A 27,712-nucleotide genomic window follows, 5' to 3' on the forward strand; every position below is an offset into this window, starting at 1 on the left:
GTTGTAGAAGCGCATGCAACCTGCTGGAAAATGTAGAAATGGGCGATGTAGCGGCTCATCGACTGGCCAACGAACTGGTGCTGCGGTGGCATAATCCCCGTCCCGAGCAGGAAGAGCCCGAGCTGCACCATCAATATGTGGACCATCTCGTTTACTACATGCTCAAAGACGACAATATATGAAGCTCCGATGTGCAGTGTCAGATCCAAGATCCAAAGGCTAGGGGGTTGGTTACCTTCTTCTTCATCTAGCCTCCCTCCCCCTCTTCTTCTTCCTCCCCTCTTCTTCCCCTTTCTCTCTCCCCTATTTTTCATGGGGTATCTAGCGTGTAGGGGGCTCTGCCCCCTAGGCCCCTCGTTGGATCCGCCTCTGCCGACGTGTTACCTAACTACGGAGAAACACATGCAACATAAAAGAATCAGATGGACAAGCACTTACCCAAAAAGAGTGAAACTGTAAAAGGATTAAAGAAATGATTTGGATAAGAGTTTTTTTAAGTATATCAAGGAACTATATTTTTCAATGTATCTTGAGATAACATAATTTTACATTAAAATTTTTTATACCTTAAGGTAATTTTTAAGAATGGTAAAAAAATCCTTTGGATAAACCCTAGCTAGCTAGTTTCTCGGTATTTGTTTTTCTATGATGAAAGGCATTAATTAAGGAAGAACATAATTCAAAACTGAAAGCAAATTGAACCCTCTAACCTATTAGGAATGTGTGGACGTCAAAATGTGAACGTTGACGTGTCACACACGAAGGCCTGAGAGTTGTTTCTTAGAATACTTCAGTGCAGGAACTAAATTCTTATAAGGTGTGCGGGCTTGCCAGTCAGTTTGATCCTGCAACTGACAAAATGAAGAATAAAACAAGTCAATCGGCTATCGAGCCGATAGGTACTAAATATTCAGCCAATCAGATGTTGGTGTAATAGTGTTTAGCCGATAGGATGAGCGATCGGCTGTAAAAAGCTTGGATCGGCTAGAAACTTAATAGAAATAGATTTAAGTTAAATATTAGACCAACGTAATCCGCTAAGTTACTTATTAATCTTAGTCAATTGGACGAGTCTCTATAACCAGATCGAGCCAAACATACATAGATCGGACTTAACCAAGACAGTATACAGTCGAGCACGATATAATTATATGAAAAACATGAAGATCGATAAGGCTAATAAATAAATTGATGAATTACTCAGAATAATTAAATCAACAATGAATTTCTTTGCTGTGATCGGCGAAAACCAATTTGCTTGTAATTCTCACGAGCCGATGCAACATAAATAACTGCCGATCTAACTAAATTAAGTCGATTGATATAAAAATAACACAGCAAGACGATCGGCTACTCTATTGATGTAAATATGATAAGCATATAGATTGGTAAAGAATCATCGGCTATAAACGATTGACAAATGACCAAGATCTATAAAATACGTAGTCCAGATTGCTAAGAATAATCATAGAAGATCGGACACATCCAAGATAGTTCAAGATTACACCTAGCAATGTCAGGCTAGATACTAAACAGATCTAGATTGCTATCAAGCCAATAAACCGAAGACTGATAACTTATCGGTTGGTACTCCGATAAAACAATGAGCAAAATACATTAATCTGATATAAACCATATGATAAATGCAGTTTAGTAGATTGAACCGAACCGAGACAGTACTAGATTGAATATGTCAAACAACGAATATCAAACCAACGTAGATCACCCAAAGTGGTTGACCAGATCAACTCAAGATACCCAGGTAACTCAAGCTAAAAATGATACGATAACTGGCAATCGCACAACCAAATTAGAAGATCGAACTGAATCAAGACAGTTCTAATCTAGTCGATACGATTACCTTGGCTGGCAGAACGTAGGACTTACCCCTCCGTCGGAGATCGAGACGATGTAGCCCCGCGTCAGGTACCAAGTTTCGCTGGAGTTGAAACCTCGGTTAGGATGATGGCGATGCGCCGAAGGTAATTGATCTAATTGATGTGTAGATGTTTTACAATGACCCCAGGCATACATATTTATACCCTCGGGTGGATGCTAGTCCGTGTTGGACATAACATACGACTCCTAATAGATAAAAAGAAATAACAAACTCCTATGTAGATTCTATCTCTAACACACAAGTCCTGATTGGACTCTAACTCTCTTAGAGATAAAGGAAAAAATCTAAACTAACTCTAATTAATAAATTAAATTAAATTACACAGACTGATTATTCCTGAATCTAACTGTAACATTCTAGGCCCAATCAGACTCTATCTCTTATCTGATCCATACTCTATCGGCTGAATCCGAGTTGTATTCCATATGTTCTTCTATCTGATTATCATGTTTCTTGTTCGATTCGTTCTTTAATCACAGTTTAATCTCCAACGACAATTATCCAAATTCTGTCGTTAACAAAATCTCTCCTTTACTCAATAGAAACCCTCAAGTTCTCTCTCACGGGTGAAAGCACACCCCACAAGAACAAAAGAGCAAGTAGTTTTGGTCGGCTTTTGCACACTACACTACTCACGCCATTTTTCTTTCATATATATAAACTACTCAAATACGAAAGGACGAGAACTGATCACATGACCAAGACTCATGGAATTCTTCAGGCTCATGCGATGTGCAACTACCATGCATGCAAAGATGCTGACTAGGATATATTCTCTTGCCATGAAATCACTTCACGGCTTCACCAAATCAGGAGCATCTCACTCATATTGTCACGTATATCTCCAACTATTTTGACTCTATCCTATGGCTAGGATACATACAACCATTACTGACCATCTTATGTGCAGCTAAACTAGGGGTGGATCCAGCAATGGGGTTGGGGGGCTCCAGCCCCCCTACATGCTGGATCCTCCATGGAAAATTGGGGAGAAGAGAGGATGAAGAAAAAGAGAGGAGCTAGAGAAAAAAAGGTAACCAGCTCCCCTAGTCTTCGGGTCCTAGATTCGCTACTAAGATGAATTGAAGTGTTTCCTCTTGCACGTCGTAGACGATATTAACACTAATAGTCTGATTGTATCGCACGACTCGTCTACCTACACCAATATTCTGGTCTATCAGGTCTTCTAATTCCACAGTTCGTTGGATTAAGTTGCCCTTCGGTACTCCTAAGAATTGCGACCTTGTAAACCATGCATTGTGCAAAATATCATATCATTTGGGAAATGGATTTGCCCATGTTTACAGTGAACTGTGTGATAATGTGGTGAATGGATCAATATAGCCAACAATTACTTATTGTGCATAGTTAATAAATTGAAAAGAACATAAACACATGTACAGAAGTATAGAACCTTCTATTATACAGTACAGACAGTAAGAATATATGTGCAAAAGGAGAAAGAAAGGAAGGAAGGAAGAATACCAACATAGGAAATTCCTCTGGTTAATTACATTACATGATCAGTAATAAGTAGCAGGAGATAGAGATACTTGTATGGTTTTGTGAACCAATGTGCTTGTTCCAGCAGTAAACACCACAACTAGAAGAGCAACTCTGATGAGGAAGAGATATGTTGCAGTTACTCTGCTTGAGGTTCCATGCATGTGGGTTAGCTTGGACTCGATCGATATGATGATGTTAATATGTCAGTGGTTAAGCAGTAATATCAATAAAGAAACGATGAGTCTCACTGATCGAGCCAGCTCACGTTGATTCCTCACTCCCTATTAGGTCTTTTTCATACACTTTGCTCAAATTACTCTACAGTGCACTAATTGATTTCACTCATTCTACTTTCTTCATTTATCATTCTTCAAATTCAACGGCTAAAATCATCTTCGTAAATGAGATGGTTAGGACAACTCCTTCTCTCCTTATGTAGACTTTCTACGTTTGAGAGACTTTCTAAATTAGAAATTATCTTTCTAGAAAGTCTAACAAAGCAAACATTTTCTATATATTAAAGATTTTATATAAAGATAAATATATAGATGTTATAGAAAGTGTTTATAAATTAGCTAATGTTACTTTCCATATTTATAGGTGGCCCCGTTAAAACCCACCTACTTAACATTAATGGGGACATTTGCAAAATGTTCCTACTCTTGAGGGGGAAAGAAGAAGGATGTTTTTGCATGTAGCCCCCTAAGGGTGAATAAAATGCCCAATAATAAGGCATTAAGGGGCCACCTGAAATCGACATCCCCTACCTGTTAAGTGCTTACAGCTTGTCATGGACACCCATAGACATTCGCCACATCAGATATATCATTTAGTTAGTGGTTATTTTATATATATCGTCCACTGGTTGAGTGTTTGGGATCTAGTTTTAAGATTTTCTCAAACAAAAAACTATTTTTGTTAATTTTTAATAAAAAAGTATGAAAATAAAAATTCCAGATCACAATACTTGTATGGGCTACCGAGCTCACAATGTCATTATGGCCCAACTACTATAGGTCCCATGGAGCTCTTAGTGGGTGTTTAGCTGGGGAAAAGAAAATTTTTAGGTGTCACATCAAATGTTTGATCGGATGTCGAAAAGGATTTTTAGACACGAATGAAAAAACGAATTTCACGGCTCGCCTGGAAATCGCGAGATAAATCTTTTGAGTCTAATTAATCTATTATTAGTACATGTAGGTTACTGTAGCACTTATGGCTAATCATAAACTAATTAGGTTTAAAAGATTTGTCTCACGATTTCTCCTATACCTGTATAATTAGTTTTTTTCATCTATGTTTAATGTTCTATAAATGTCTAAAGATTTAATGTGATGCTTTCTAAATATCACTTTTCTAATACAAACACTACTAATACATTTAAATTTATAGTCATCTCTTTTATGTTTTAGATAATATGGTGTAGAAATCATGTCTTATGCAATAGATGATTTTTTTTCTCGTTCTTCGTTATCTCGCTCGCCCGCATCATGTGTTTGCTGGGTGCGGTTCCTCGGCTGTAAATGCAGAGAGTAATTTGTGTCTTGAGTAACAGTGATGCACATTTGAACAGTGTCTTCTACTGTACCAACAGTGTTTAGGTGTTGTACCGTAGGTCTTTATTTTTAACCGTCTATTGATGATCTCACGTCCAAAAAGACAAGCTAATCCTAATCACTATAGCACCATTTTCTTCCTCAAGAGGATCTCATCCCGCTTTTTGCTTGTCTGCATCGTGTGTACAGTGAAGTAGACGGGGAACTACGACGTAACGTTCCAAGACTTTAATTACGACGTCATGGCTAGCATTTTTTGTATCCATCTCTTAAAAAAAGATAGTAAATTATACCAATAATTACGACTATACTGAGTTAGGTACGTGCTGACATCTTTGGTGTCAGCGTTGTATTCAGGATTATATAATGTTTTAATATTGTAAATATATAATATTAAATATATACAACACAAGTATAAAATTATTTTAAAAATTAGCATCATATATTATTGAGGGATTTTATCTTTCTTTTCTTCATAGAAGTTATTTTCCTTTTCACGGGACCACTCTCTAAATACTTTTGTTTTACATTAGCGGATCAATCTCCATCGTCATGTTTTATATAGATTGATCCGACCTCTCTAAATACGTCACGGGTACTTTTGTTTGACATTAGCTGATCAATCCATCGTCATATTTGATAGATTGATCCGACCAACCCCTTAAATATCTACTACAGTATGGCCGTTCATTTCTTCGGATCAAATCATTATAAATACAGCGAACAAGCAAATACTACTCCCTTCGTCCCAGAAGGCTTTTTATAAAATTTACAAACATATCATTATAATTTTTTATAATTTTATAAAGTTAAAGATATGCTATTGGTATTATAATGATGTGTGGGACCCGTATGAGTCAATGACATATAGGTCAGAATGACATATCTCTGATTTTAATGATATTGTTGCAATCACATATATAAGACTATAAAGATAGAAATGTGTTTTTCAAACATCAATGCATGTGTCACGTACACTTTTAAATCCCAATGCATTTTTCTACTACTTTATCATATTCTAATACAATAATTCCTAAAATAAAGTTTTTGGGACAAAGAAGGTGTTCTATCAATAAATTTTTTGACGATATTACAGTACATGCCCACCGACACTATTCAACATTAATAACAATAATAAGCAATTGCAAATTTAGCACTGATTTAAATCGCAATTGCAAATTTCTAAAATATTTGTCTACTATTTTATCATATTTCAATACAATAATTCCTAAAGATAAAGTTTCGGGGACAAAGAAGGTGTGCCAACAAATTTGAAGATAGGACAGTACATGCCCACCGACCCTAGTTCCCATCAATAACAAGAAGCGGCCAAGTAAACTTAGCACTAGTTTAAATCGTTATTGCAAATTATTACTAAAACAGATATTTTAGTGGCGCCCTTATGATATAGAAAAAACAACGGTAAATTTGTAAAAGCCGCTAACAAGAAAGGGCTTTCCTCTTTGGTTTCAAGAATTTACAAAGGGAAATTATACGAACTGAAATTTTTACTGTGGATATTGTGTAAATTTTCTGCGTTCTAAATAGGTACAGAGAGTTTTAGATGCATAGAGGTTTGTAAATGAAAAATAATTTATGAATAAAATTATTATATACCTATCTTTATATGTAAAAAATAAAACTTAAAAATAAACTTCGCTCACAATTATCTTAAACCAAAATAAGTTTAAGTTTTTTAGTTACGATATTTAAATTAACACTTTTGCTACTGATCAAACGTTTAATTTTTTTATTTTTCTGTTAAACATGCACAGGGGCTAGGGAAAGGACGTGTATGAATCTTCTAAGTTGCGTTTAAATTTTCATCTAGCAATAATGATCAGATTTAATCGACAAAACTAAAATTCTCGAACGGATCACTACACGACCCTTGAATTTAAGAGACTTTCGTCTTGCGTTTTATCAAAAATGTTAGGTGAGAATCAATTGCTCGCTGCGAACAGTGATGAGGTCCCAAGTGCGACTTGTCAACGTCACTCATGTCCTCCCCGCCGGCGCATCACCAGCCGGCGGTGGCGGAGCGCCACCGCACGCCGTCGGCGGCGACGTTATCAAGCTCTCCTTCCTCGACACCACGTTCGTCGCCCTCACGCCGCTCAAGCGGCTCTTCTTCTACGAGGGCGGCGACCTGCCGCCCTTCCCGGACCTCGTCCGCTCCCTCCAGTCCTCCCTCGCCACCACCCTCGCCGCGTTCACGCCGCTCGCCGGCAAGCTGACCCACCGCCCCGCCCACGACGACGTCGTCATCGACTGCTCCGCCGGGGCCGTCTCTCCGGGCGTCATGTTCGTCGAGGCCGAGTACGACCACACCCACGCCGCCGTCGACATGCTCCGCCTCGCCGGCGACGACGAGCACCACACGGAGGCCTTCAAGCGGCTCGTGCCGGAGATGGACGTCGGGAGGCTCCCTGCCCCTCTGCTCGCCGTCCAGGTTACGAGGCCAGCCCGCGACGGCGGCGGCATCGTCGCCATCGGCGTGTCCATCCACCACGTGGTGGGCGACGGGCAGGCCGTTTGGCAGTTCATGAGGGCATGGTCCACGGCGTCGCGGGAGGGGTCGCCGGCGGCGACCGTGGCAACTCCGGTGTTCGACCGGAAAGCGGTGCTTCGCCATCCCAAAGACGAAGAGCTGTCCCGCATTTTCCTCCGCGTGTTTGCCCCGGCGCTGCCATTAGTGGTAATCATTTAACTAATCAATCGATTATTGATGAGATAATTAGATAATTAAACCAATAATTGGTGTGGAAGTGCAGAATTGTTCAATGTTTCCAGAGCCAGACACGGCACGGCAATGGAGGAAGACCTACCAGCTCCGGCCAAACCAAATCCAATCACTGAAGCAGCAGATGCTCGCCATGAGCGAGCTCGCCGAGACGAAGGAGCTAACGACGATGGAGGCGCCAACCACCCACGTAGCCGTGCTGTCTCTCTACTGGACGTCACTCGTTCGCGCCAAGTTCTCGAGCAGCGTCGCCGGAGGCGGCGACGGCGACGTCTACTTCATGATCCCCGGTGACCTGCGCCGCCGCCTGCGGCCACCGGTCGACGACGGCTACTTCGGCAACTGCGTGAAGGGCTGCTACCTGAGGGCCTCCGTCGCCGACCTCTGCGCCGGCGACGGCCTGGCGCGCGCCGCCGTCGCGTTCCAGAGCGCGGTCCGCGAGCACCTGGAGCGCGACGACCCGCTCGCCGACGTCGCGCGGTGGAGCGAGCCGGAGACGAAGGCGCCCACCAAGGAAAGGATCGCGCAGGTGAGCTCGTCGCACCGGTTCATGGCGTACGAGACGGACTTCGGGTGGGGCGCGCCCCGCCGCGTGGAGCTCGTGTCCGTGTACCGCATGGACGTGGTGGCGCTCCTGGCGGCGGCCGGCGGCGGGGTGCAGGTGTCCGTCGCGCTTGACCGGGCGCACAAGGCGGCGTTCGAGAGCTACTTTCTTCCTGCTTTGAACACCGAATCCGACTCATTCTTATCCGTCTAAATAGCTACGATATCATATCATTACACGGGGGCAATTGCAAATTTATAATCGGTGTGAATCCTTATGTAAAACTATCGTTAATAATTACAAAATTACTACTATCAATAAAAATTACAAATTACTACTACAACTATTATTCGAGTGGATCCTTGCAATAAAAGAAGAAATAGTGATAAATTTACACAAAGTCTCTACGTACTATCCCATATCCTATCTTATTTTCCTATATAGTTTACCCATAAAACTGGATTCCTAGAAGGTCACGTCATCGTGAAATTATAACCATTCGACATATACATGGATTTCAGACCATTAGATTTATTCATCCTCTTCAGAAAAAAGACCACCATGTCTTTCGATACACTAGTTCATCCATAAAGCTAAATTCCTACAAAGACACATCATCATGAAATTACGGCCGTCCGATCAAAGCTGGCCAACTTTGGATCTATCGTCAAGTGTACATAGATTTCAGACCATTAAATCCACTCATCCTCTTCAGCCCAAAAGCCCACCATGGAGACAAAGACATAGATTTGGTACTAATCCATTCACAATTTCAGTGATGGAGATACTAACAGTTAGATTTAATACTTATATTGTTAGATACATACCTTCTATTTCAATTTAGCTTCAGCTATCACTACCTTTTTACTATTTAATGTGATCAATAAAATAATACACCAGATATATTTGCATGTTACTCTATATCTTTACATTGTCTTTTATACGTCCTTCATTTGGTATGACATGTATTTGTTCATTAATTGTGCTTGCAATCCATTATAAATTCAAATTATTAACTGATGTTATGGTTTTTATTACAAATTTAAAACTGCATGCATGCTAATCGTTTATAATAATGATTAAATTTTTGAAATTTCTAATATGCCCACGGTAACTCGCGGGGTATCAACTAGTCAGTACTACAATGTAACGCTTTGTTAATGTGTTTGCTTGCCATGGATCTTGGAGAAGTACTAAAATTGGTCGGTCGTTGACTAATGTTAACTCCAAGTACTTGCACACAAACAATCCGAACCATCGTTTTGTAGGCACAGATTTCGCGACCTGACCCACATTAGTCCAATGCACTCACATGAATCGACCAATTTTTCATCACAACATGATTCAAAACACCCTTGCTTTCACAATCTATAAACTTTAAACTTAAATAAAATATTTCTGTTCATAACCTTTATACATAAATAAAATATTTATTGTAGAAATATTTTTGCTCGTCAACTTTGTACACCAATCAAAATAATCTATCCTAAAATCATAATAATAATGATTTATTTTGAGAGCGTACTTAGGTGATAGTTGTTTTATTTAAATTTTACATGAATTGTATTGATATATGTAAGATTGTTTATTTAGGTGATAATTGTTTTATTTAAATTTTACATCAATTGTCTTGATATATTTATTAAGATAAAAAATTAAAAAAAAAACAAGAAGGAACTCGGAAATAATCTGTCGGAATCGGAATCGAACCCGGCACCGAACGATTACACGTACGTTTGCGTGAGTTATATATATGGACGTTAGTTTGATGGGCGACGACACCGGCGGCACGTACGACGTCGAGCGAACAGTCGTCGGTGCACCGGCCATTGCCATGGCAGAGCTGAGGACGGTGGAGGCGCCGAGCGACGGCAGCGACTGTCCTATATGCTTGGACGGCGGCGACGGCGGGGAGGAGGAGAAGACGCCGGACGACGCGTCGTCGACGTGGGTGGAGACGCCGTGCGCGCACCGCTTCCACGGGCGGTGCCTGGAGACATGGACGCAGGTGAAGCTTCGGACGACCTGCCCCATGTGCCGGCGAACCTTGACGACGGCGGCGGCTGCGGCGGCGGCATCGACGCCGCCGGAGATGGTGGATTTAGATGATTCCGTGTTCGACTACGACGACCACGAGATGGAGCTCGCGCGGCAGCGTCGAGCTCGTGTCCGTCTAAGGCCCCGGTTCATGGAGGGTCGCGCTCACGCAGGCGAGCTCGTCGCATCGGTTCATGGCGTACGAGACGACAGACTTCGGGTGGGGCGCACCCGGCCGCGTGTAGCTCAGCCCCATGTTCCGCATCCACGTCGTGCCGGCCCTCTTCGCGGCGGCCGCCGGCGAGGTATAGATCTCCGGCGCGCTTGACCGGGCACACAAGGCTGCGTTCGAGGGCTACTTTCTTCCTGCTTTGAACACCAAATCCGACTGATTATCGGTATAAATAGCTAGGCTATCATATCATATTATATACTATGTACAATTAATGTAACGAGTCATTGATGTCGTTTTGCTTGTCATGGATCTCGGAGAAGATCGCTCCGAGCTACCGGAAGCAACAGTGTAGGTCAACTCGTTTATAAAGACCCTGTTCGGTTAATCCCCAAGAGGTAGGAATGGAAGAGGATTGAGGGAGAATAATTCCACACCATAATAGGTGTGAAATTAATCCCTCACTAATCCTTTCAAATCCCATTGTGATTGGGATTAACTGAACGGTCCGAACAAGACCTAAGACGGGTTACCCACTTAATTAGTTTATAAGTGGGGTTTGTGGGTTGGCTCACTTATACCCTTAACCGGAAGCGGATCTTCTGACGTTAAATTACATTGATATTGACTTTACGTTGGAGGATCTTGTTCCTAGCTACCTAGCCATGATCACGACGGCAGCGACCACCACCAACACAGTGACATGATGTTACCGTCAAACCAGCCCGATGACATGAAACTGAGGTTGGCTTTGATCTTTGGTTGGTTAAGTAACTGACGCGAAAAACAAACAAGACATGGGTGAAGACATGGGCGCATGTGAAACAAGCGACCTGTCTCATGCGCCGATGCGTCATGGTTCTATGGATTTTTAAAAAAAGTCAAATATCTCTTATTTTTAACTACATTTACACAAAAAAATAAAAAAGTTAAAGCCAAAATTCATGTACCAACTTTAAATACTCCATCCAGTTATATTAATAAGATATTCTGGACATAGCTAAGATTCAACCATAGATAAATGATTATTTTTTATTTGTGTTAAGATTCATTACTTCCATCTAAATTCAGTGAGAATTAGAAGATATTATAATAGAGGACTAAAGATCTTATAATATAAAACAAAGATAATGATTAATTAGCCAACAATATCAATGCCCCCATCCTAAATACAAATGAAAATCAGGCGGCAGTGCAATTTATAAGTTGAATGTCGTGGTTCATCCTAAATACAAACGAAAATGAAGAAACTAGAAGCTTTACTAATTGAGGTGCCAGGAATCAATCCCAGTACTGTTCTGGCCCAAAGAGAAATTCTTCTTTGTGCAAGAGGAAGTGTTCTTATACGGAGGAAAGATAAAAGATAAAAGAGTATCAATTTTTTTATATTTAATAGTGTAGACGATATAATTAACTGCTACAAAGTTAAAATTTTGTATTATAAAGATAAAACGATAAATTCTCTGTAGAAACTTTGTATTAAGAAAATACGTACACAATTTAATAATTCAGGAACACGTGCGAGTAAAAAACAACAAATAATCCGGACTATATAGCGCTACAAAAGAAGTTGAGGATCCCGATTGGTCAAATTCCCAACTACGAGTATGATGGCCGGTCCATATCAGTTTGACTTTTGAGTGGCTGAATTTAACTTGATGAATTTAACTTGGAAGTGGTATCAGATTTCGAATCCGAGTCTTTCAATCCGGAAGGTGCATGGCGACCAACACCGATTAGGCGACGTCGACTCGTCGGTGCACCGGACCGTTGCCATGGCATCCCGTTTGGACGACCACGATGATCCGCTCCACATCGACGGCGGTCCGGCGCCAGTGGCCGGCGTCGTCGAGGCAGCGACTGTCCGATATGCTTGGACGGCGGCGGCGGGGGAAGAAGACGCCGGACACGTCGACGACGGCGTGGGTGGAGACGCCGTGCGCGCACCGCTTCCACGACCGGTGCCTGGAGACATGGACGCGGGTGAAGCTTCGGACGACTTGCCCCATGTGCCGGCGAACCTTGACGACGGCGACAACATCGACGGCGGAGATGGATTTAGATTATTTCGTGTTCGACTACGACCACGAGATGGAGCTTGTTCTTCCGTTAGTTTGATTCTACTACGTACAAGAACACAACAAGTTGACCACCAGATGCATGTACTGATGCTGCTAGCATGCTCGTGCGAGTGAATCAGAACTGCACCAACTATGCGCACCGGACTACAGTTTATGATGACCTAGCTATAACGGAATATTGCCTCCGTTCCGAAATAAAACATGAATAGTATTTTATACGTGACTAATTTTTAAGGTTTTGTATAAATTTTTTAAATAAGACGAGTACACAGAAATCAAAAAATATTATAGGACAGAGGTAGCAAGAGGGATGTCCACTTATTTGGTTTTGGTGCTTTTAAATGAGTTTCAGCTAATACAGTTCCTTAAGTTTGGATCAAAAGATATCCGTATATGGTGAAAATAGATTAATTCTAGTTAATTTTTTTTGACCGGGTTGCTAGAAACCCCATGTCCAATGTAGCTCCACCCATTGTATGTTTGGCTTTACTAAGTTTGATGAAAGGCGGTTTGGTTAATTTTGTGTTGTGATCTCAATAGTTTAAACTCTACCTGGTGCTTTTATTTTTAGAATGTATAGAACTATTATACCCCTCTCGCCCGCCTCTCCGTGCAAATACAAGAATGAGGATTATTAGTCTGGGAAATTTTGCTATAGGCAGCTAGAAGTTTGCGTTCTTTGTCATAGAATATTGCAAGGGTGTGTTTTGGCCAAAGAATACCCTAGAAAGTTGGTAATTAGCCACTAAACACCTACAATATTATTTTATAGTTTCTGTTGGTTTTAGAGAGAAAATATGGTGAAAATATCAAAATGCCTTTGTCTCTTTCACGTCAAAGACATAGGATGATGATAAGAACGGGCTCTCAGAGGAGAAGCTGAGAATGACAAAAAAACGGCTCAGCGCTAGCTACACTATAAATGGATTTTTGATATGGTGTCGTCATCGGACAAAAGCATTTTGATGCTCTGATCATGTTTTCTCTCTCTAAAACCAACAAAAATTATAAAATAATATCATCGGTGTCAAGTAGCTAATTGCCACTTCTTATGGTGCCCTTCAGCCGAAACACGACATTACGGTGTCCTTAGCAAAGAGCGCAAAATTCGAATTTCCACTGGTTTTTCCCAGGAGTCTGGGACAAAGCCCAGAACGTAAGAGCCCGAGATTAGCTGCTGAGGAAGGCTCGGATCATTGGGCCTGCTGAACGGCCCATTTACTGTTCATATCTCATTCTGGAATCTGGATAAACAAGATGTGATGGAGACGTGCCGTTGGAATGGTAAAACCAGATGCTGGCCAGTCCAAGTAAAAAATGGCGGTCGTAAGGTCCGTTGTTTTTGCAGTTCTTCACGCTAGAAATTCCACATCCAGACGCTGAAGAATCTACACATCACGATTTGCATTTCGTCCGGGCTTATAAATTGACCCAGTTTCTTGCAAATTTACTGTCCAATTGCACTGCACGTACCATGAGCTCCAGATCAGTGCGAGTCCTCAGCGTCACCCATGTCCAGCCACAGCGAACCACCGGCGGCGGCAAGCTGCAACTGGTGGCCGCCGGCGACGGCGTCGTGAAGCTCTCCTTCTTCGACGTCATGTTCGTCTCCATGATGCCGATCCAGCGTCTCTTCTTCTACGAGGGGCCCGACCTCCCGCCCTTCCCGTCGCTCGTCAGCTCCCTGAAATCTTCCCTCGCCGCCACCCTCGCCGTCTACCTCCCCCTCGCCGGAAAGCTGACCTTCCGCGCGGCGCTTGGAGACGTTGCCATCGACTGCTCCCCCGCCGGCGCCGCCGTCTCTCCGGGCGTCAAGTTCGTCGAGGCCGAGTACTGCCACGTCGACGACGAGCTAGAGAGCGCGCTCGACGCCATGCGCCGCCTCGCAGGCGACGTCGAGCACAACGTGGAGGCGTTCATGGAGCTCGTGCCGGAGCTCGATGTGGAGCACCTGCCAGCCCCGGTGCTCGCCGTGCAGGTGACCAGGCCGGCGGGGGACGAGGGCGACGCGGTCGGCGCCGTGGCGGTCGGGGTGTCCATGCACCACGCGGTGGCCGACGGCCAGTCGCTGTGGCAGTTCATGAAGGCGTGGTCGGCGGCTGCGCTGGTGGGCTCGCCGGCGGCGCCGGGCCTCCTGCCGCCGACGTTTGACCGGTCGTTGATTCGCCATCCCAGAAGCGAAGAGTTCGCCGGCATGTTCCTTCGGATGTCTTCTCCGACGCTTCCTGCGGTAAGCTTGTTTTTAAATTCAAATTAACTCATCAGTTTCTTGTCAAATCCAAGTACTTCTATTTGAATTACGAAAACAATCGAACAAAATTTGAACATAATAAACTAAATTTAACTTGAATTTGAACTGATCCAAGATTTCTCAATTGAATTTCTGGCTAGCACAGGTGAAGCTATCACGTGTGGCGGCTGACGTCATCAAGGGGCAGCGGACGAGGACCTTCCTTCTCCGGGCCGACCAAATCCAGTCGCTGAAGCGTCGCATCTCGCTACGCATCGTCGCCGCCGGCGAGCCACCGCGTGAGGCTGCGGCTGAGGAGGCTCCGGTAGTCGTAACCGCGTACGTCGCCATCGCGTCGCTGGTTTGGACGTCCGTCGTCCGCGCCAAGCCGCACGACCCCGCCGACGACGCCTACCTCATGGTCACCGCCGACAGCCGGCGCCGCCTCCGCCCGCCGGTCGACCGGGGATACTTCGGCAACTGCGTCGCGGCGTGCTACGCGCGCGCCAACGTGGGCGCCCTCCGCGGCGACGGCGACGAAGGGCTCGCGCGCGCCGCCGCCGCGATCGGGGCGGCGATCCGCGAGCAGCTGGAGGACCCGCTCGGCGACATCGAGCGCTGGCTCCAGTTCCACCTGAGCCTCCCGCCGGAGCGGGTGACGGCGGTGGGCTCGTCCAACCGGTTCATGGCGTACGAGACGGACTTCGGGTGGGGCGCGCCGAGCCGCGTCGAGCTGGTATCGCCGTTCGCGCGCGAGCTGGTGATGCTGCTCGGCGCGGCGGACGGCGGCGTGCAGGTGTCGGTGTCGCTCAACGACGCTTACATGGATGCTTTTGAAACCATCTGGCTGCAAACTGCAGCAGCAAGACGAACTTGCTAGCACTTGGGCCGTGTATGTCAACTAAATAGTCACTAAAAATATTTCTAAAATATTGATGTGATGTGTTAAATGTGACATATCATTTTATAAATATACAAGTTAAAATTTAATTTATATAATTTGTGAACGGATAACTAAATTGAAACTGGTATACACATCATTACAATTGTATTTGTTATTTTCCTTTTGCAGTACTTATACTGGCTAAATTTAAACATACATATTTATAAAAGTTATATATCATGTGCTAATTCATCTTGTTATTTTCTTCAAATTTGTTAATGATATTTAGGTGACATGTAAGTGACTATATATCCTTGAGGCATGAAAAACACTTTCCCCTTACAATGTAATCCCAGTGATTGTTTGACTTTTCCATAAAGCCAATAGACTTATATAAACGAAAAATAATTTATAAATAAAAGATTATATACATATTCTCAACAATCAAGAAAATAAAGCTAGAAAATAAATATCGGTGAAAAAATTTCAAATCTACTATAAACTTAAAGTTGAAAATTTAAATTTTGGCTTATATGCACAAACTGAAGCAAAAAATAGGATGTAAGACCGTTTAGTTAGGCCGCGTTCGGCAGGCCGGTAAGTTAGAGCAGGTACAATAGCAGGCTATAAGCTAGCTATAAGCATATTTTAAAGAGATAAGAGGAGAGAGAAGGGAGACGGGCTACTAATTTGTAGCCAGCTGCACACGGGCTCTAAGATAAAATATATGTATGACATGTGAGACCATGTATTGATGTTTTGTAGGTAACTATTGTATGAATTGGTTATTAGATTAACTATAGATGAATTAGAGCCAGTAGTTAGCTGTACTATTGAACTTGCTCTTATGTTATCCTTCTCGTTTTCCACGCGCACATTTCCCGAACTGCTAAATGGTACATATTTTATAAAAAATTTCTATAGAAAAGTTGATTTAAAAAATCATATTAATTTATTTCATATTTTTTTAATAATTAATAATCATGTACTATTTTATTAGTACGTTTTCCGCGTAGAATAAGCTAACTTATCCCATACCTACTGAACACGGTCTTAGTATCTATACTTGTCTAGCTGGTTTTACTTTGTGCAGGGAGGCAGCCATGATATAATATAATATAATAAGCAATTTTATAGTATAATAAAAAGTACCTCGAGGTACCGATAACTCATGGTACTAAATCGTTTCTGATTGTTACATCCAACAGCGTACATACATATTTAGATAGATCCAATAATAAAAAAATGATTTGGTATCTCGAGATACTTTTTGTTGAACCAAAGCAAATATCTGGTATAATATAAGGGGGACAAGTCCTGTACAGCGCACGCTTGTCGGTTCGTCCTCGAGACAGCGCACGCGCTGGAGCTAGAACATTTGGACACACCCCTGACACGTCACGACACCTTGTTCGGTTCGTCCTCGAGCGGCAGCAGCATGAGCTCCTCCTCCTCCTCCTCCCAAGTGCGAGTCCTCGGCGTCTCCCGTGTCCAACCCGACGAGGCGGCGGTCGTCGGCGGCGCATGGCCGCCGTCGCGCGCCGTCGAGCTCTCCTTCTTTGACAGCTTCAACGTCTCCAAGGCACCGATCCAGCGGCTCTTCTTCTACGAGGGAGACAGCATCCCGCCGTTCCAGGCCATTGTCCGCTCGCTCAAGTCCTCTCTCGCCGCCGCGCTCGCCGTGTTCCTGCCCCTCGCCGGGACGCTGGCCTACCTCCCCGACTCCGGCGACGTCGTCATCGACTTCTCTCCAGATGCCGTCTCCTCCTCCGGCGTCGAGTTCGTCGAGGCGGAGTACTCCGGCGGCGTCGGCGATATGCGCCGCCTCGCCAGCGACGAGGAGCACAACGTCGAGGCGTTCATGCAGCTTGTCCCGGAGCTCGTGGTGGGCAGGCTCCCGTCCCTGATTCTCGCCGTGCAGGTCACGAGGCCTAGAGACGAACGCGCCACCGCCACCGGCGCGGTGGCCGTCGGTGTGGCCATTCACCACGCGGTCGCCGACGGCCAGTCGGTGTGGCAGTTCATCAAGGCGTGGGTCGCGGCGGCGCGGGGAGGCTCGCCGGCAGGGGCGCCGGGCCTCGTGCCGCCGACGTTCGACCGCTCGATGGTTCGGCACCCGACGGCCGATGGCCGTGCCATTGCCCGCGGGATCTTGCACAAGATGTCACCCGCGCTTCCAGTGGTGAACTCGCCGTTTCTTGAATCCAAAATGGTTTCATATTTTGTACAAGAATTTATTAGTGGAAGATTTAATTGTTCAGTGAATCAAACATGTATCGCAATTCCAATATGCAGGTGACGCTACACTCGAAGCCGATCGACATGGCGCAGCAGAGGAGGAGGACCTTCTTCCTCAGCGCCGGCGAGATCCAGTCGCTGAAGCAGCGCATATCGGAGAGCAAATCCGGCCGCGAGCAGCTGCACAACCGGCTGTCGACCTACGTGGCCATCACCTCCCTGGCGTGGACGTCCGTCGTGCGCGCCAAGTCCCTCGACGCCGACGACGACGTCTACTTCATGGTGAGCGCGGACTGCCGGCGCCGGCTGCGGCCGCCGGCCGACGAGGGCTACTTCGGCAACTGCGTCTCCGTAGCAATCGCCAGGGCCAGCGCCGGCGACCTGTGCGGCGGCGACGACGTGGCCGGCCTCGCGCACGCCGCCGCGGCTATCCAGACGGCGATCAGGGAGGACCTGGAGGACCCGGTGCCCGACGCGCAGCGCCTGGGGTCGCGGCTGGCGGCCATCCCCAAGGGGAGGATGACGGTGGCGGGGTCGTCGCACCGGTATATGGCGTACGAGGCGGACTTCGGGTGGGGCGCGCCGAGCCGCGTGGAGCTGGTCACCGTGTACGGCGACGAGCTGGTGTCGCTGCTCGGCGCGGCGGGCGGCGGCGTGCAGGTGTCGGCGGTGCTCGGCGGCGCCCACATGGATGCGTTCGCGGCCAACTTCCGGCGGCAGCTGCTGGCGCCAGCCTGATCATCGATCTGGATTTAGAATTTATGGTGCACGTACGGAAATTGATCTAAAATCATACTGTATCAGTCCGGCCATTAGGCATGTCTAATGCGAGAGCTCATTGTGGGCTTTTTCTCAAACCACATCAGCAATAAGAGTCTATTTTATAATGATTTAGGTAAAAGTAAGATTAGATGTGATTTCTACATCAATATAATAAAATATTTTTTATTGTGTTAGTTTTCTTTTTATATATCATGAAGCAAGAAAGTGTCCTTGAATAAATGCTAAGAGTCGACTCTAAGCCGTTGTCATGCATAATAACGTTTTTCTCTCTCTGTGTCTTTCTTTCATGTTATCAAATTTACTTACGTGACGATGGAGAGAGTCAGCTATTAAACACCTTTGTGTCTTATGCGTTTGATGTTTCTTTTTGTTACAACTTACAACATGTTAAGGTTAAATTTAGGCAATAATATATCATATATTGTAGTTCTAAAGAGACAGTTCAATATCTTATTTGATTCTCCGTTAGTACGATATATATGGAATGGTTTTTTTGTTTGCCTTGCTTGGCATCCAACCAACTAATTAATGTGGCTAATCTTTTTGGTAGTTGGCTAAATGATGTTAAACCCAAGATAAAAAAAACTAAATTTATATTAGCATAGCAGCCTTATGTTGGGTGGCGGGGTTAAATAGAAATAACGTGGTCTTCAATGGTTCGACAATAAATTCATTTTTACCGGTGATTTTTGGGGAAATATATTAGGTACGGTATTGATCGCTATTTTTTTTAGGAAAGATGATGACAACATTGAAGGAAGCATGCAAGATAGCCTAGCCGGATACAAGTACAGTCTGACATATTAGCCGGGGTTACAGACTGGAGAGCTGAAGAGGAAACGAGCTTCCAGTCTGTTGCTACAGATTGGTCTTCTGCTGGCATATTTTCCACCCACAGTGCAGTATCTCTGATTGCAGGCGAGAGAAGCCTGTTTATAGATGCTGTTTGGAAATAATAGTAAGGCCGCGGTAGCCAGCATGAGGGGAGGGGGTTAATTATCTAGCGTAAAAAATATAGTAATATATTAGTATATGATTAATTAATTATTAATTATTTAAAAAATATAAAATAGATTAATATGATTTTCTAAAATAATTTTTCTATAGAAAATTTTCGTAAAAAATACATCGTTTAACAATTCAGAAAACGTACGTGCAGAAAATGAGAGGGTTTAGTTACGTTGCCATGGGGTCGAATGTGGCCTAAGTGTTGTTTCCTATGAGCGGTTGAAGAAGTTAGAAATATCGTGTTTTTTCTCCCTTATGTGGTGTCTTTCTGTCTATTGCGTGTGTTTTCTTCACGTATAAGTAAGGCGCCATGTACACCCATTTTGGTCTAAAGTGCTCAGTATTTATTTAATCCATTGTCTTAAAAATAAAAAAATATTAATATTTTTTAATTTATTTAAAAATAATAGTTATTTAGATAACATGCGATACGAGTGAATAAATATACATCAATCGTGTGGTTAAAAGAGTTTTCTTAATTAAGCACATTTCTTTCCCTGCCACTATAAAATTCACAAATACATAGTAGTCTTTTTTTTTGTTATTCTAAGGGGTTGTTTAGTTTCCAAAAATTTTCACCCAAAGAACACCTAAATAGAGTATTAAACATAGACCAAACGAAAAACTAATTACATAGTTATATATGTGAGAAATCATGAGACGAATCTTTTGAGTCTAATTAGTACGTGATTAGCCATAAGTGCTACAGTAGCCAACATGCGCTAATGACGGATTAATTAGGCTCAAAAAATTCGTCTCGCGGTTCCCAGGCGGAATCTGAAATTTGTTTTTTAATTACACTATGTTTAATACTGTTTAAAATTTGACGTGATGTTTTTACAAAATCTTTTTGCAATTTAAACGAGGCCTAACCATACACATTACTTTTTCCTTTTCACGCATTTTCATCACTCGCTGTCAGCTTAGTGACTGCCTGGCACTACCCGTCCAACATAGGTGGTGTTTAGATTGAGAAAATTTTTGGAAGAAGTGTCACGTCAAATGTTTGATCGGATGTCAGAAGGGGTTTTCGACACGAATGAAAAAACGAATTTCACCGCTAGCGTAGAAACCGCGAGACGAATCTTTTGAGCCTAATCAATTCGTCATTAGCACATATTGATTACTGAAGCACTTATGGCTAATTGACTAATTAGGCTTAAAAGATTTATTTCAAGATTTCTTCCGTAACTGTGCAATCTAAACACCTCTGAACAATGACAGTGAGATCACACACCATGCCAGCACGAGTCAAAGCAAATCACACATCAACTCTGTATGCAGCATCGATCACACACGCCTCGCTACAACAACCTGTTCAACTTGGCTACTTCACTTCACTATGTAGACATGGCTATCTCCAACTCCAAGAACTTGTTCTCCTCATCTTCGCCTGGAAAGAAGCTCAAGTTCCCAGCCATGGCAGCCTAGCTACTTACCATGAGCTCATGGCTGATTAATGAGCGTTGGTTTGTTTGTTATTTTTTGAGTGAAGTGTATCAACGGTCACTAAACTTGTGTGCATATGTCATATAGGTCTCTGAACTCTTAAAATACATTTTTATGTCTCCGAACTTGTCTGGGGTATCATATAGGTTCAAATAGGCTCCAACTCACTCCATCCTCTAATGTGGCATGCCATGGTGGCGCCTACGCGGCGCTGACATCGCCCGGCCGCAGCCCGTGCCGTCGCGTGCCAGTCATCTCCCGCTCGGGCGCGCGCACATATGAGAAGGGAATGAGATAGCACAGCAAATGAGTGAGTGAGGGAATCAAGAAGGGAGAGAAAAGAATAAGGAGAGATACTGACATGTGAGACCCACATGACCCCACCAATATATAGGCACCATCGTGATATGTCACGTCAGCGCATGGAGCGTGTCGGAGCCCGTTTAGACCTATATGACACCCCAGACAAGTTCGAAGACCCAAAAATACATTTTAAGAGTGCTGGGACCCAGATGACATATACACGTAAGTTTAGGGACCACCGGTGCACTTTACTCTTATTTTTTTTTTCACAAGTTTGATCAGATCAGATCAGATCAAGCAGTTCCACACCGAGTCTTCGATGAGCGCGAAGCTGTCGTCCAGCTCGTACATGGAGCACCCGTACGCCGCGTCATCGTCGGAAAATACTCCCCCGTACTCGCTCTCCGGCGGCGGGGGCACCTTCACGTCGTCAGCGTCGTGCGACGGCTGGCCATCGCCGTCGCCAACGGCGGGCTGCTGCGCCAGGAGCTCCCGGAACATCGAGGACCGCAGCAGCAGGCCGAGCGCCGTGGTCGACGGCGACGGACGGCCGTACGCGTCGCCCACCTCGGAGGAGGCCCGCGGCGGCGGGGCGAGGAGCCCGTCGCCGTGGGTGGGCTGGACGGCGCACATGGACATGGACGACGTGGGGTGGTGGTGGTGGTGGTGGTGGTGGGGGTTGAGGCAGCGGATGTAGGTGCTGAGGTCGAAGTTGGTGACGGCGTTGATGCCGCGGTACTCGATGGCGGCGATGTCGTAGGCGCGCGCCGCCTCCTCCTGCGTGGCGTAGGTGCCCAGGTACAGGTACTTGTTGCCGAACACCCTGCCGATCCGCGCCTCCCACCTGCCGTTGTGGTGGTGCCTGCTCACGCATGCACGCACAGTTTTTTTTTCCCCTTATAACCGTGCGTGGAAAATTTTAACTTTTTACCTCTCTCACAGGCCAATAATAAAGATTTAGTACTCTTTTCTCGTGAGTGTTTTGAGAGGGATTATACGCTCTAGGTAAAAAGTAGCAAAAAAGAGTAATGTAATATTGCAACGGAAATGGTCAAAATGTTGTGCATACCGTGCAACGCCTCTGTACTTGGAAACCCCGCGAGAGAAGCCGTTGCTCTTCCTGCCCCCACACATCACACGGACATCACGACATGTAAGTAACTCGTGGTATAAGTGAATCGTGGTGAAGTCGTTGAAAGAAATGACGAAGGTATTCGAAAATAATTTGTATCTATAACTTTTAAATATGGGTTCTTGTTGGTTAAAAACCAACACTAAAACACTAAAAAATATATTACCATGAAAAATACTCAAATGCAAACTTTGTTATTTATAAGGAAAATAACTTATTAACAATTAGAAATTAATTTATAGCATGTTTTTAGCGAACTAAAAGTAAATGATAAAAAATAAACTACGATAAAAACCAAAATCAACTGCAAATTAACTTTTAAAATTTAAAATTTTGCTGTAGACAGTAATCCAATAAGCAAATGACGAGAATGTTAAGCTTTTCTAATATATGCAACGTAATATATTTTTTTCTTTACAGACTTACAGCTCAGTAACCAGTACTATGTTTTTTTTAAAAGATTGGACTTTATTCAAACCAGATTGAATTTAGTTAAAAAATGTTGAATCTCTCTTAGTTATATGCAGGGTTCACAATTTTGTTCCGAAATTTCGGAACACCCTAAGGAAAATACTTCGTCCAAAATTTATATTTTTTTCTAAATCTTGCAAATCTAAATTTATCCAAAACTGATTTAAATTTCAAATTATTCCTGACTAAAATTTCGGTTGTATCAGTGACACGATATAATTGCCGAAACCGATATGTTGAACCTGGTTATATGTCGCCTGAGATAGCGAAAAACCTTGATTATGCAGGTTCTCACCTTCTTATTGAGGCTAGGTACTCCTCCTTGGATACACCATGCATCACTTTCAGCTCTTTCTCGTAGTCTGCGACCTGTGTTGCAGCCACATGCATAACAATTAATCATCAATCATATATGCCGGTGTCTTTTCCCCTATACTTTTTCATAATATAGAGAATTCTGACTATTCACTTATAACTTTTGAATTTTATAAGTCATACTTAAACTATTTTTAATAATAAAAAAATAATAAAAAATAAATAATATTTTTAAATTTTTTTTAATAAGACGAATAGTCAAAGAATGCAAATAGAAGTCAAAATCCCATATAATCTGGAGTAGCAGATTGTGTATATGAAAAATCACTCCTAGCTATAGCTGGCTGAATCTGAACTCTGAAGAGATGAAAAATGAGATTTTGTGCACGTACAGGGAAGTTGGTGTAGGTGGTAGGTCCCCAGTACTTGAGCGCCGCCAGATCGTAGGCTCTCGCCGCCGCATCTTCCTCGTTGTACGCCCCGAGATAAACTGCAAACAGCATGTAGTATATCCATATCCGCACGACATTCAGAACCATTTGTCTATAAAGTTTGCAACCTGCATAATGAAGACGCATACGTTCATAAGTGATAGATGTGCCTACCTTGCTTTCCTTTCTTCTTCTGCGTTGGGTTCCATGTCCCTTTGTCCCACAGGTGTGCCTCGAACCTGCCTGTCCATCGGTGCCTGCTCTTATATACGCCACTTCCGTTTAGCCCTATATACTAAAACTTAAATTTTCAAACTTAAATTTAAAGTATATTATGATTTTTTATCTTAACCTTAGTTTTTAAATCGCTAAAACCATGTATATAAAAATTTTAGTTATGATTTTTTTTTACAAAAATACCGTTGAAAAAACCAACAACCACACAGTATCTCTCAGCAGCCAACATGATCAGGTATATATTCATGTCTCCACATACACACGCAAGCAAATCAAATCTGCCTTTTTTATATTTTTAGGACCAACTACTAACTGATATGTGATTAGAGCAATTTTACTGTACTCGAAAAGATATTAAGAGATATCAAAATTTTACCTCAGTATCTTCTCAACTACCCTAAAATTGCAAATAATATTCGAGTGCAAATACTCCCTTCGGTAAAATAAAAAAAAATGTACGAAGCGCTGAATTTTTTTTTCAAGAACTTTGAGAGTTTCGGTTACAGTACCTGCTCACACCTCTAAACCTTGAGCTCCTCTTCACAGCATTGCCACCCCCGGACCTGTCGCCGCCGGCCTCCTTACCGTTGCCGGCCAACGCCACAGCCGACATCCCCGCCAGTGGCTCCCTCTTCCTTCTCTTCACGCTCTTAGCCCTGCCGCCGCCGGCGACCATGGTCACGGCTGGCGCCGCCGCCGCCGCCGGCGTAGCCTCGCAGCAAAGCCGCCCCTGCCCGTGCAGCTGCAGCAGCTCGTCCTTGATCACCAGCCCGTACGCCTCCGTCGCCATCAAACTCTGCACCGCACCACCAAAATCTAAAGCCTTCACTTGAATAAAAATTCTCACAAAGATGCCAGCGTTTTCACCGAGCTGCATCGGTGGATCAGGCTGCCCCTGCGTGCGTGTGGATGGTTATATGCAGCTCTGAATGTTCAGCGAAAGATGCAGCATCCATCGGGTGTTCGTCCTTGTTTCCATCTATGCTCTGATAACGACACGACGGCGTCGATGTTTCCGGTGGTGTGCTCCTTGTCTCTTGCAGTGTTTTGACAGCTTACACAGCCATGCATGCACTGTTTAATTGGCTACCTCTGCAGATGGCCTCACCTTATTGGTCAGAGATTGAACCACCCCTGCAATTTGCTAGTTGTTTCGTATGTGAAGAAAATGTTGAATTGGTTGGGGAGTTTTTTCAGTATATGAAATAATAAATTGATGAACTGCACTTGGTGTGCATTAACACGATGGAGTGATTGACTCAAGATTGGGTGAGTCTCCAGCTAGCAAATAAAGTGTTGGTAATTTAGACTTATGTACTTAGAAGCTGTAAGCTTACTTGTGCTAATTCGATTTTCATTAAGTACTTGGAAATAGAATTTCAATAAGCAGGGTTCAATATTTCGGTTTGAAATTCTTAAGGAATTCTGGTCCCACCCGACAGGAAATTATTTCAGCCAAAAAGATTTCTTTTTTAATTAGGCCCATTTATTCTTCATTCAAATTTCAACCTTTTTTGGTCCTCTGCAATTTCGCTTCTATTGGTACCCCCAATATGTTTTTTGTTTAATTTCTGAGATATAGACACCGCCAATAGTTACTCACTAACAAAATATGACAGGTCCATGCAAAATTCTGTTTGCACAATTCATATATATGGAGCTGAAAGCCTGAAATAGCCAGCTCTAGAATGATCCTTATGACTAAAATATTCAAAGCTCCTCTTTGTGCACTAAACAATTATTATAACCAACCGAACATATATATCTGCAATATAAAATTTTCCATGCATAGTTACTATAGGAAGAACATCATGCAAGATCAGAATTGCAAGCTGGACAAGAGACTAAGAGAGATTACTTACACGATTACCCTATCACAAAAATACCATCCCTTTCAAGCCCATGATAAGACCTAGGTGCAGTTGCATATTCTTATTGTCCTATCATTTGTCCTTGTAAACATGGTAATCCCTCCGCTTCTATTTATTTGACGCGTTGGTTAGCTTATTTTTAAGCTAATCAATGACAAATATAAAAGAACGGAGGGAGTTTACAGGAACTTTCAGAGTACCTACCGGGCATTCTCAGGACGTGTGCAGGTGACGCCCATAGTATGTGCTTTCTTTTGTTTCTCGATCTACGTAGTTTCGTAGGAATTTTACAGAATTTTTAGCTGAGAGGATTGCAATTGTATAAAAAACAGTGAAATTTATGCAATTCAAACATGCCCACCATCACACCATAGCAGGTGAGCAACAATATTAATTTAAGCACGGACAAATTATCGACTATTTGTCAGACAAAAGTCAGATATATATGCACACAAATTCTAGCATAGTTGAAGGTAAAGGTTATTCCGGACATAAATTTTGTTTGGCAGGTGATAGATTATAGAGATTTGCTCCGGTCCAATAAAAAGTATCTCGAGATATCGGTATCCCGAGGTATCAAATCGTTTTCCACCATTAGATCTAGCTGAGTAGGATATGCACTATTAGATCCAACGATAAAAAATGATTTGGTACCGCGAGGTACCGATACCTCGAGATACTTTTTATTGGACGGATGAAGATCTCTAAATTATAATAAAGATATGAAGATGACCAGAAGCTCCAACATATATGCCATTCCATTAAAAAAGGACAACAGAAGGGAACATTCTCCAACTAGCTAAAACGTACTACTAGTCAAACTTGAAAACACATTAAGCTGGATAAAGATGTAAGCCAATCCATCTGGTAAGGAACGCACCTAGGAACAACGTATATTTTGTTGATTATATTACTTCTCCGATGCATATTCACCACAAAAATAAATAATCAGCATGCAAGTATGCAACTCTATTGAGCTTGAAGAAAGCAACCTGCATTTTTTAAGGGTCAGATTCAAGGGTCATCTTTTCGGTTTTTTAAGAAAAAAAGCTAAATATAAAACTTTTATATACGTGTTCATCGCGATTTAAATGTCTAAGGCTGAAAAACAAACTACGATGACAAAACATTAAAATCAACAATTTAAAATTAGTTTATAATAAGCATAAGTATAAGCCAAAAGACGAAGATGTCTCGAGCCTTTTTTTTTTTTGTTTCTGATTATATGCAGCAGAGACCAGCAGACTGGCACAATTAGGTTGGGTTTCTGAAGGTCGGCAGCCATGCACAGCGAGAGGTGACAAAAGAAAGGGTCATCTATCATGGCGACCTTGGTTTGGTCGCAGAGCTTTTCCTTCCTTCCTTCCTTCCTGCAGCCGGACACTCGTTGCGCGCGCGAATCTTGACTGCTGTTTATTTTAAGCTCCTGACGGGCGCCAATGGTATCGTAATCTTGATGTTCTCTGGTTGCAGTGCAGATCATGCATGCTCATAAAATAATTTGGAAGAATAAACTGCTCATCTTAACGACTACTGGACGAACACCATAATTCAGATACTCAACTACATAGGATAGAACGATGGATTGACTGTTCAAGCGATCAAGAATTCAGGTTCATGTCCCAGATCGATCACTTGCAGTCGACCCATGAGTTTAATTCAGCTCTGTACGCCAGCGCTAGCCTGAAGCCTTCAAACTACTTGTCAGTGAAGTGGCAGAGAGGAGGAGGATATCGTGATCTTGCTGGAGACTAGCGTAAATGTACTACGCGTCTGCATCTTCTCCGTCTCCGGCGTCATCTCGAGCCTCCGGGAGACGGCT

At 43.4% G+C, this 27,712-nt stretch overlaps 4 protein-coding genes across 4 annotated transcripts; 3 read left to right on the forward strand and 1 right to left on the reverse strand.

Moving 5' to 3' along the window:
* Window positions 1-6,761: 6,761 nt before the first annotated feature.
* LOC102715950 (anthocyanidin 3-O-glucoside 6''-O-acyltransferase-like) lies at window positions 6,762-8,709 on the forward strand. The gene is made up of 2 exons (XM_040525242.1): window positions 6,762-7,660; window positions 7,737-8,709. The coding sequence occupies exons 1-2, from the start codon at window positions 6,929-6,931 to the stop codon at window positions 8,460-8,462; spliced, it is 1,458 nt and encodes a 485-aa protein (XP_040381176.1). The 5' UTR covers window positions 6,762-6,928; the 3' UTR covers window positions 8,463-8,709.
* Window positions 8,710-14,008: 5,299 nt separating this feature from the next.
* Window positions 14,009-15,649, forward strand: LOC102716224 (anthocyanin 5-aromatic acyltransferase-like). Its single transcript, XM_040524859.1, has 2 exons — window positions 14,009-14,769; window positions 14,936-15,649. The coding sequence occupies exons 1-2, from the start codon at window positions 14,014-14,016 to the stop codon at window positions 15,647-15,649; spliced, it is 1,470 nt and encodes a 489-aa protein (XP_040380793.1). The 5' UTR covers window positions 14,009-14,013.
* A 1,441-nt stretch (window positions 15,650-17,090) lies between these two features.
* Window positions 17,091-18,747, forward strand: LOC102716508 (malonyl-CoA:anthocyanidin 5-O-glucoside-6''-O-malonyltransferase-like). Its single transcript, XM_006656566.2, has 2 exons — window positions 17,091-17,834; window positions 17,948-18,747. Exons 1-2 carry the CDS (start codon window positions 17,091-17,093, stop codon window positions 18,626-18,628), a joined length of 1,425 nt encoding a protein of 474 aa, XP_006656629.2. The 3' UTR covers window positions 18,629-18,747.
* A 2,853-nt stretch (window positions 18,748-21,600) lies between these two features.
* Window positions 21,601-24,809, reverse strand: LOC102716789 (ethylene-responsive transcription factor WRI1-like). Its single transcript, XM_040524774.1, has 6 exons — window positions 24,529-24,809; window positions 23,957-24,039; window positions 23,744-23,841; window positions 23,332-23,405; window positions 22,503-22,553; window positions 21,601-22,295 (listed from the first exon to the last, which is right to left on the reverse strand). Exons 1-6 carry the CDS (start codon window positions 24,807-24,809, stop codon window positions 21,722-21,724), a joined length of 1,161 nt encoding a protein of 386 aa, XP_040380708.1. The 3' UTR covers window positions 21,601-21,721.
* Between the last annotated feature and the right edge of the window lie 2,903 nt (window positions 24,810-27,712).

The sequence above is a fragment of the Oryza brachyantha genome, chromosome 6, assembly GCF_000231095.2.
Source record: "Oryza brachyantha chromosome 6, ObraRS2, whole genome shotgun sequence".
In the NCBI taxonomy this organism is placed as follows: Eukaryota; Viridiplantae; Streptophyta; class Magnoliopsida; order Poales; family Poaceae; genus Oryza; species Oryza brachyantha.

Excerpts from the sequence above, each read along its gene's own strand:
- LOC102716224 (XM_040524859.1), top strand. The coding sequence starts at position 14,014 with ATGAGCTCCAGATCAGTGCGAGTCCTCAGCGTCACCCATGTCCAGCCA. Across the intron at positions 14,770-14,935 it reads CTTCTCCGACGCTTCCTGCG|GTGAAGCTATCACGTGTGGC; the intron begins GTAAGCTTGTTT and ends TGGCTAGCACAG.
- LOC102715950 (XM_040525242.1), top strand. The coding sequence starts at position 6,929 with ATGAGGTCCCAAGTGCGACTTGTCAACGTCACTCATGTCCTCCCCGCC. Across the intron at positions 7,661-7,736 it reads CCCCGGCGCTGCCATTAGTG|AATTGTTCAATGTTTCCAGA; the intron begins GTAATCATTTAA and ends GTGGAAGTGCAG.
- LOC102716508 (XM_006656566.2), top strand. The coding sequence starts at position 17,091 with ATGAGCTCCTCCTCCTCCTCCTCCCAAGTGCGAGTCCTCGGCGTCTCC. Across the intron at positions 17,835-17,947 it reads TGTCACCCGCGCTTCCAGTG|GTGACGCTACACTCGAAGCC; the intron begins GTGAACTCGCCG and ends TCCAATATGCAG.
- LOC102716789 (XM_040524774.1), bottom strand. The coding sequence starts at position 24,809 with ATGGCGACGGAGGCGTACGGGCTGGTGATCAAGGACGAGCTGCTGCAG. Across the intron at positions 23,406-23,743 it reads CCACCTACACCAACTTCCCT|GTCGCAGACTACGAGAAAGA; the intron begins GTACGTGCACAA and ends GCTGCAACACAG. Across the intron at positions 22,296-22,502 it reads AAGTACAGAGGCGTTGCACG|GCACCACCACAACGGCAGGT; the intron begins GTATGCACAACA and ends ATGCGTGAGCAG.